An 8,842-nucleotide genomic window follows, 5' to 3' on the forward strand; every position below is an offset into this window, starting at 1 on the left:
ATTAGCAAAGAATCAATTTGCAGAGACCGATCATTTTCCATGGGAGCAAGGATAATTCAGAAACACCCCTCAAGTTGGTTGGATATTGTCGAGAAGGTCCCCGACACTTGGACCGTGACGCCCAATTGGTCCTTTGACCGCCGAACCCCATGGTGTCCCCTTGACGCCATTGCCCCACACCACACCAAGCTCCTCCTCCTTCTCCTTCACCTTCTCCCGCTCTATATATACCCTGCCATGGCTTCCTCCATTGCTATCCACCACTAATCCCTCCCAATTCTCCTCTCCTCGCCTCTCCAAACTCGCATCGATCTTTAATTTCTGTTCTCACCTGTACATACATACATACGCACGCACGTACATACACTCAATCAGAGAGAGATTGTTGGTAGCTAGGTAGCTGTGGCCAAGAAAGTGAGAGAATTGGGAGGAGGATTGGAGGAAGACGAAGGGGTTGATGGGGATGAGGCCTGGATGGGTAGGGGGGCTCGTGGAGGAGAGCTTCTTCGTTGGGTGTCCCGCCCACGAGAGCCGCAAGAAGAACGAGAAGAACATCTTCTGCCTCGGCTGCTGCGCCAGCATCTGCCCCCACTGCGCCCCCTCCCACCGCCACCACCCTCTCCTCCAGGTAATCAATCCGCCGTCTTCGTCGCCGGCGCCGGCGCCGGCGACCCAATTGCCATGCCATGCATGTCCTCGATACACTGCATATATCTCTAGCTACATGCATCATATGATGCATGTCTATCTTCTTCGTTAATTAATTGCAGTATCTTAACTGTATTCAGAATTTCAGATTATGCATGTGATGTGAGAGTGTGTTAGTCTGTTGAAATTCTTCAATTACAAGTTTATTTATCTGCTTTGAAATCGTTGGGGGTGTGCTACAGTGTGCTGAATTGAGTGGATTTGTGGGGGTGTGGGCTAGGATTTTAGCTTTTGCATGTATAGCAGCTACTAGCTTGTACTTAACAAAAAAGCACTAGCTTTGGCCTAATTCACTAGCCTTTCCGTCTTGGCTTATTCCAAGATTTGCTTCTACTAGTACCAGTAGATGTGGGCAGCTAGAGGATCTTGTTGATTCTTCCATGTGCCATGACATGCTAATTGTGTCATTTTCAGAGGAAAGATTGCTAATTGCCTCTCATCAGCGACCATGCTAGTGTGCCACTAGGAGTACTAGTAGCAGTAGTATTTCTAGCATAATTTGGTTAGATTTGGTTGGGCTTAATTGCGGCGGTGCTTGGGCTTAAGCTGCATCGCATGGGGTGTCTCACTTAACCACTTGCAGCTATAGCTCTCGACCCTTTTAGAACCCTGTGCCCATCTTTCGTCTTCCCCTTGTCGTTTTCCGGCCTTCGTTTTGTGCTCCTTGCAAAGTGACCCCTCGGTTAATCACCCTGATTAGTCACCTAAATCACACATTAGTACTTTCACACTGCTAATCACCACCTTAATTTCTTGCGTATTTTTCTTTGCCAAACTTAATTTTTCTTCCTGTCCTTGGCTGCTGTTTGGTGGGCCATGAGTAGTAGAAATGTGGAGTGGTTAAAATTGGGAAGAAGGGTGAAAAATGAGTCTCTCTCTGGCAAGAAGTTACTGCGAGCCTCAGTCCCATACGCCTGAAATAACCATAGTCTTATAATTAAGCCTAGTCCCATCTTACATCTTCCCCATTCCGGTGTGCAAAGCATATGCAATGCATTGCTCTCTCTTCTCTTCTGTTCACCTCACCACCTGCAAAAGTTACATTTTGCAGCAGCAGCAGCAGCAGCAAAGGCCAGCACACACAGTCATCACCTCTGATGAAAAAAGGCCATCTCTCTTTTTGACAGCGGTAAACAAACAATAGCCCTTGTGTCCTGCTCTCCATTATAATTAACCAGTAAAAACTTCTGATCACCACATAAAATGAACCACTTCTTTTTGTCAAACTTTTATAAAATTTGTGTGTTTCCAGAGAGAGTCTGGTGCAACTACAAAAGCTCTAATTCTTAAATACATCCAAACTGCAGCAGTGAGCAAGATTGATCTATTAGCACAAAAATGGGTTGGGTTATCCGGATTGTTTAGCCATGAATAGCAAAGCATGCCGATCTTGATCTCTATCCCTGCAAAGATAGACGGTGCCGGTTGGTTGATAAATGGATGGGCAATCCTGTGTCTATCTAGCCATACTAGCTACGATCCATCCATCGTCTCAGCCAAAGCCAGAGCTGTTAAGATCGCAGCTGCAGTAGTCACAGTGACAGAAACTACAGGCTACAGACCACAGAGAAGCCATTGGCGAGATGCAGTAAAAAAAAAAGTGAGCAGTGTCTCTGTTTTTTTTTTTACCATATGTGTGCTTGGTAAAAGACCCTGTCCTCCTACCAAACAAGGCCCCAATACTGTTGCTCCGGCTCTGTATAATCCAAGGTCGCCGTGACGATACTGTTCATTCGTTCAGGCAGTAACACACACTCTCTATCTTTTTTTTACAGTGTCATGGGGTTAATTTGGAGGTGTTTTTTTTTTTACATTTGTGACCTCGGGTTGTGTGACCGAGAGAAGTGGAAGGTGTAGGGGTGGTATGGTAAATTAGGGTTTGTTTCTCCCTCCCACGATGTGGATGACGACGAGCCGCCGGTCAAAGGCTCGCAATTATTACCGGGGGAGTCTATCCTTTCCCTGCCTGGCTCAGCGTCCGGATGGAATAATGGAATTTTTTTTTACCTCATCAACAATTACAACTTCTAGAAGGGTCTCATCTAAAATTTGAATTTGGATGGAATAATGGAATAATGGCCTATGCTTATCAGCTAAAATTTAAATTTTTAACCTTAAATTTAGAGCTGATTTTGAGAGTTTTTTCATCGAAGTTTATTTTTCAAACTTTACTTTTATATTGTCTAAAACACGTATATAAAAGTTATATTCACAAATTACTTTTTGTTTGCAAACGATGGGTCCGAAGATTCTTTTACTAGCACTAGAATTAAACGGTACCGTACGTATAAGTATACTGTGCATTGAAGTGCTTATACGTGTATATAGGTTAGGAGGTATGTGTACAACGACGTTGTTCGCCTGGATGATCTCGACAAGCTCATCGACTGCTCCTTTGTTCAGGTAAATTGAACGGCAATAAAAACTCTGAAACTAATCTGTTCAGTTTTACTATTATGTAGAGCTAATTATTAATGTTGGTTCTAATTTGATTTCAGCCATACACGATCAACAGCGCAAAGGTGATATTTCTGAAGCCAAGGCCTCAGTCGAGGCCGTTCAAGGGCTCTGGCAACATCTGCTTGACATGTGACAGGATCCTGCAGGAGCCCTTCCATTTCTGCTGCCTCTCTTGCAAGGTACAGTAGTGTAGTATAGCCACTGTACACATCTTCCAGAAAATTTTTTTACTGTCATGGCGAATTGGCGATCGATTGAGAAATATTAATTAACGACACACAACTCTAATGATAATAAGGTTGGGTTTAGATCTAGGATGACTAGTTTTAGCGTGTCACATCGTAGATGTACGGACATGTATCTGAAGTATCAAACGTAGACTAATAACAAAACAAATTATAAATTGTGCATGTAAACTGCGAGACGAATTTATTAAGCCTAATTAATTTGTTATTAGCAAATGTTTATTGTAGTACCACATTGTTGGATCATGGAGCAATTAGTATTAAAAGATTTGTCTCATAATTTTCACGTAATCTGTGTAATTAGTTTTTTTTTCTATATTTAATACTCTGTGTATGTATCAAACATTTGAGTTCGATGTGACGGGTGAAAAATTTTGTCACGAGAGATGTGAGAGTGAGCTACTAACTACAACGACTGTGTGTCGTTAATTAATTTGTGCATGCATTGGCATGCAGGTGGATCACGTGATGATGCAGGGCGGCGACCTCTCCAACATCCTCTACATGTCCGGCGGCTCCTCCGGCGAGCCCGACCTCGCCGCCGGCTTCCCGCGCTTCGAGAACCTCCGCGTCGACGGCGGCGGCGGCGGCGGCGGCGGCCTCTCCGACGACGACGACGACCACCAGGTGACCACACCCAACTCCATCCTCGAAGACCCCCTCCACCACCACCACCACCAGTACTACGGCGGCGGCGGCTCCAGCAACAACGGCCGGAGCACGTCGCCGGCGCCAACGACGGCCGATGTCCCGAGGAAGAAGAAGAGCGGCGGCGGCGGCGGGTTCTTCCCCCAGATCGTGCTGTCACTGAACAACAGGAGGAAGGGCGCCCCACACAGGTCGCCTCTCGCGTGATCATCATCAGATCGTCACGTACGCGTAAACCGTGTTTCGATCGCTAGTACAGATAATCATGAACACCTCCCCCTACTATTATATAATTAGTTGCTCTCATTACCTATCTTAATTGTAATCCCCTTATGATTATTAGTAGCATTGTAGAGAGAGAAAGAGAGTGTGTGTGTGGTTGTGGTGATGGATGATGGTGTGGCCTTTGGCTGGCTAGGGTCACCATCTTTAGGGCAAGCAGTGTTTTGACGAGATTTGAGAGAGGAGAGAACCAGCTAAGCTTGCAAACTCCTCCCTGTTACAAGACTAGGTAGGCACGGACTTTGTGGGGGCCCCTGTGCAGGGACCCCAAAAGATTGGCTACCAATTTTGTACTTGCTGTAATGGGGGTTAATTAGGTTTGCTCGCTACCTATGTGTACACTTCCCAAAAACTATATATATATATATATATATATATATATATATATATATATATATATATATATATATATATATATATATATATATATATATATATATATATATATATATATATATATATATATATCTTCTTATATATGTAAGATAGTGAGAATTCTTCATGTGTTTATTAGCCTCATTTCCTTGCTTATTCACATGGTTATCCATACTATTTATTAACAAACAAAATAATTTGTTTTGTTTCTCGGTAAAACTTTTATATACGTGTTCTCAGCTATTGAAAAACACATGTTATAAAACACTAAACTGTAATTAACTTTTTTCCATAAATCAACTTCAAAATTTATCTTGTAAACTTGAAATTTAGCTTTATAAACAGATAAATTTGAATTTTAGTTTTATAAACATAAACGAAGCTACGAGGCTATATACTCCTTCTGGGCAGATAATACTTGTCGTTTTAGACAAAAAGTGAGGTCAAACTTTAGAATCTTTGATTATGAATCATTTTTAAAATATTTGTCTTTCAAATATTGTGATGTCGAGGAGTGATCCTCTCTAGCGGGTGGTCGTGAGACCTCCCTTTGTGAGTTCGGCCGGGGGAGATGGCGCGATGATCAAGAGCGTACTTCCGCTTGGGATCTAACTACTGGATCGTTCACGAGTTTGTGTGGAAGACAAGGGATTATACAGGTTCGGGCCGCTGGGAAGCGTAACACCCTACTCCTGTGTGTGGGATTATGGTTAGGTCTTACAAGAGATCTTGAGCTCCTAGGGAAACCTAGCTGTTATTCCTCTAGAGCTCAAGCAATCGAGAGTCGTCCCTTTTCTCGATGGGCGAGGTTCTCCTTTTATAGTTCAAGGGGATACCACATGCACCGTCTATACCTACCCCTCCCATGGGAGGGGGACCCACCCTGTCTGGATCAGACCGCCATTCATGCCTTCAACCAAAAGCAAGGTGGTCGTGCGTCCTTGGGTGGGGCCCAGCACCGTCCCCCGCCTGACACGGGGGACATCCCTGTCATTCCCCTTTAAATGTATGGAGACTTTGGTGGCTCACCACGCGCGGAGGGCGCTCCTGGCAGTGCATCGATAGGACGGGGCATACCTGCCCCCACTCCGCCTGACACAGGGTGGGACGTGGGGACGCTACCGCCCGTCCAATCACCCGTGACCGGTCATAAACCGGTCACGCCCGATTGACATGGGTCTATCGGGCGGCGCCGCACGTCCACCCACACCGCATTAAATGCAGTGAGGAACGGTTGGAGTGCCGCGCATTAAAGGCCCTAAGAGGCGCCCTCTGCCTCGCCCGCTCTCCCCGCCACGTGGTGGCTGGTCGAGGGCCTCGGGGTAGAGCGTCCCGAAAGCCCGAGGGGTGTGATGTGGCACCCCGAGGCTCCCTGGCCACCTTAGCGCTATCCGTGGGGCGTGGGGAGACGAGGCCGCGTGGTTATGCGACTAGATGGGATCGATACTTTCCTTTACTGTGCATATTCCCGGGCCCATATCACCGACAGGTGACTACATGCATAGATTAGTATTAGAAAGTACTTTAATAAAATCATATATTTATTAACAATTATATACATATTATAATAAAAAATAATGATTAAAGTTGTTTTTTTTAAATCATGTCTTTATCCGAAACAACGGGTATTACAACCTGGAGGGAGGAACTATATTTTGTTGCGATCAAGGACAATTAACTGGATAAATGATCATTGGAAATAGTGTGAAACGATGGTAGCGAGAGAGGGTTTGGGCATTGAATTAATCTGCAAATGGCCATGGTACTTGCACGCATGTAGCTGTCGCCTGTCGGTCCCGGGCCATGCATCCACCAATGGCAGCTTGTGCATGTCCTTTGACCGGCATGGACAGCCGACGATCGAGCTCGCCACTTGTGTGTTGTGTGTCGCGTTGGAGAAAATGTTGCCCCTAGGCTGCTTGGAGTTGGATGGAGCTGGAGCTAGCGGCGGCCGTGCTTTGCTTGCCTGTTGCCAGTGGTTGCCTTGCATGGGCCACCGTACCTTAGCTCGTGCCTGCCGCCATGATCGATTGATACGATCCATATCGACCTCGACCTACGCCGTGGTTAGTTTCAAAATATTTTTTTAAACTTCCAACTTTTATATTATATCAAAACTTTCATACACACATAAACTTCCAACTTTTTCATCACATCGTTCCAATTTCAACAAAAATTCCAATCTCGGTGTGAACTAAATACAGCCCTACCCGTGTTCAAACTATGTAAAGACCTGTTTAGTTCGTAAATAAAAAAAATTTCACCCTGTCACATCTAATGTTTGACATATGTATAGAGTATTAAGTATAGAAAAAAAACTAATTACACAGATTGTGTGTAAATTACGAGACAAATATTTTAAGCCTAATTGCTCCATGATTTGATAATGTGGTGCTACAGTAAAGATTTGCTAATGACGGATTAATTAGGCTTAATAAATTCATCTCGCAGTTTACAGACGGAATCTGTAAATTGTTCTGTTATTAGTCTACGTTTAATACTTTGAATGTGTGTTTGTATATCCGATCTGACTCTTTGAAACTTTTCGTCTCGTGAACTAAACGGGGCCTAAAAGTTTTTAGGGAAGAAAAGTCCGCTCTTTGTACCAAGAACTGTTACTTTTGAAAAAGTCTGTTTTTTTTTTCTTTTGAATAAGAGGGTAGAAGGACAGTCTCCTTTCATTAACAAAGAAGAAGGTTTAGTTTTGTGCAAGTGTTAAGGGGTGTTACATAGGGGACTATTCTCACAACAACATTAGCTCTTTAAGCTTTTTTTTTTTTTTTTGCCCTCACTAGGCACCAAGCTCTGGCCTCCTCTTTTGTTTATGCTACAATAATTATGGGGAAAATTGTAACCATACCATTATATTTTGCAAAATTTAAGATATACCATCCTAATCCATATGTCATTGACTCATGTGGGTCATATGTGTCTTTGAGATACCAATGACATATTTCAAACTTTGAAAATTTATAATGACATGGTTCCAAATTACCCATAATTATGATCGGTGTTGTGGTGATGTGCTGGAAGACTCACGTATTTCTCTCTTTCCAAACTTCCGAGGTGATTAGGAGGATGAGTGAGCGGAGTCTGCGGTTTAGGTGCTCCTGTTGCACGGGCTAGTGTTGTCCACATGTTTGAACCGTGTCCATGATGTCCCAATGCTCCAATGGGACAGTTTTATGTATGGTCAATTTTTACTACAGAACATTTGATAATTCCGATTTGTCTATGTCGTGATCTTAACATTTTTGTGATAATTCAGTAGAAAAAGAATTTTTTTTTGCGCCAAACCAAACTACAGTTTTAGTAGCACACTGTTACTTGTGAAAACAAGACGAATGGGACAGTTACTTTTTGCTACATAACATTTGACAATTCTGATATGTTTATGTCGCGTTCTAATCATTTTTGGTGCAAAACCAAAAGAAAACTTTTAGTAGCTTTGCTAAACTACTAAAAAAAACCCTAAATACAATAGAGTTACTATTTATTAATTCAAGTCAGAATTCACAAAAAGTTTTCTCATAATAGAAACAATAATCATTCCAGACCATAGGTCGTGTGAGTGGGCGAAAGGTGTTATTTTCTGGGGACTAGAGAAGTGTCGGCTTCGGTCAGAAAGCTATCTCATGAGATCCATTTCGATTTTGATCGACCGATCCTACTGGATCGACCATAGATCGATGCTGAGCTGCTCACGGCTCTACACCTCGGTTTGCCCTCTCGGTCAACTTCTCCCGTTTAGCCATGCATGCGACTCCAACCTGTACAGCACACTGTAACTCAAAGAAGCTTTCAATTAAGTTTCATTTTAAACATATTTTTAGGTAGAACAACAACTGTGAATTAAAAAAAATGTTCATCAAATGGTTTGTTTGATTTTCGGCGTTAGCCCTACTAAAAATACTCAATCTAATACTGAATATAACATATGCTAACAGCCTAACACTATACTATCAATATGAATAGAGAGATATCGAGATTCAACATCTATACTAGATTAGTTTGTTTACGAGAAAGTGACCCTCGTTTAGTGTGCATTCATATGAAATGTCGTTTTACACATATCTCTGCCATTTTCTGAACAAACATATACTCCATATATTTCAAAATATAAG

General features: G+C 43.0%; 1 protein-coding gene across 1 annotated transcript; it reads left to right on the forward strand.

The window, feature by feature from the left end:
• Positions 1 to 255: 255 nt before the first annotated feature.
• On the forward strand, positions 256 to 4,672 carry LOC4341780 (protein RGF1 INDUCIBLE TRANSCRIPTION FACTOR 1). Its single transcript, XM_015786595.3, has 4 exons — positions 256 to 628; positions 3,037 to 3,111; positions 3,207 to 3,347; positions 3,870 to 4,672. The coding sequence occupies exons 1-4, from the start codon at positions 458 to 460 to the stop codon at positions 4,266 to 4,268; spliced, it is 786 nt and encodes a 261-aa protein (XP_015642081.1). The 5' UTR covers positions 256 to 457; the 3' UTR covers positions 4,269 to 4,672.
• The last annotated feature ends 4,170 nt before the right edge of the window (positions 4,673 to 8,842 follow it).

Source organism: Oryza sativa, chromosome 6, assembly GCF_034140825.1.
Source record: "Oryza sativa Japonica Group chromosome 6, ASM3414082v1".
Taxonomy (NCBI): Eukaryota; Viridiplantae; Streptophyta; class Magnoliopsida; order Poales; family Poaceae; genus Oryza; species Oryza sativa.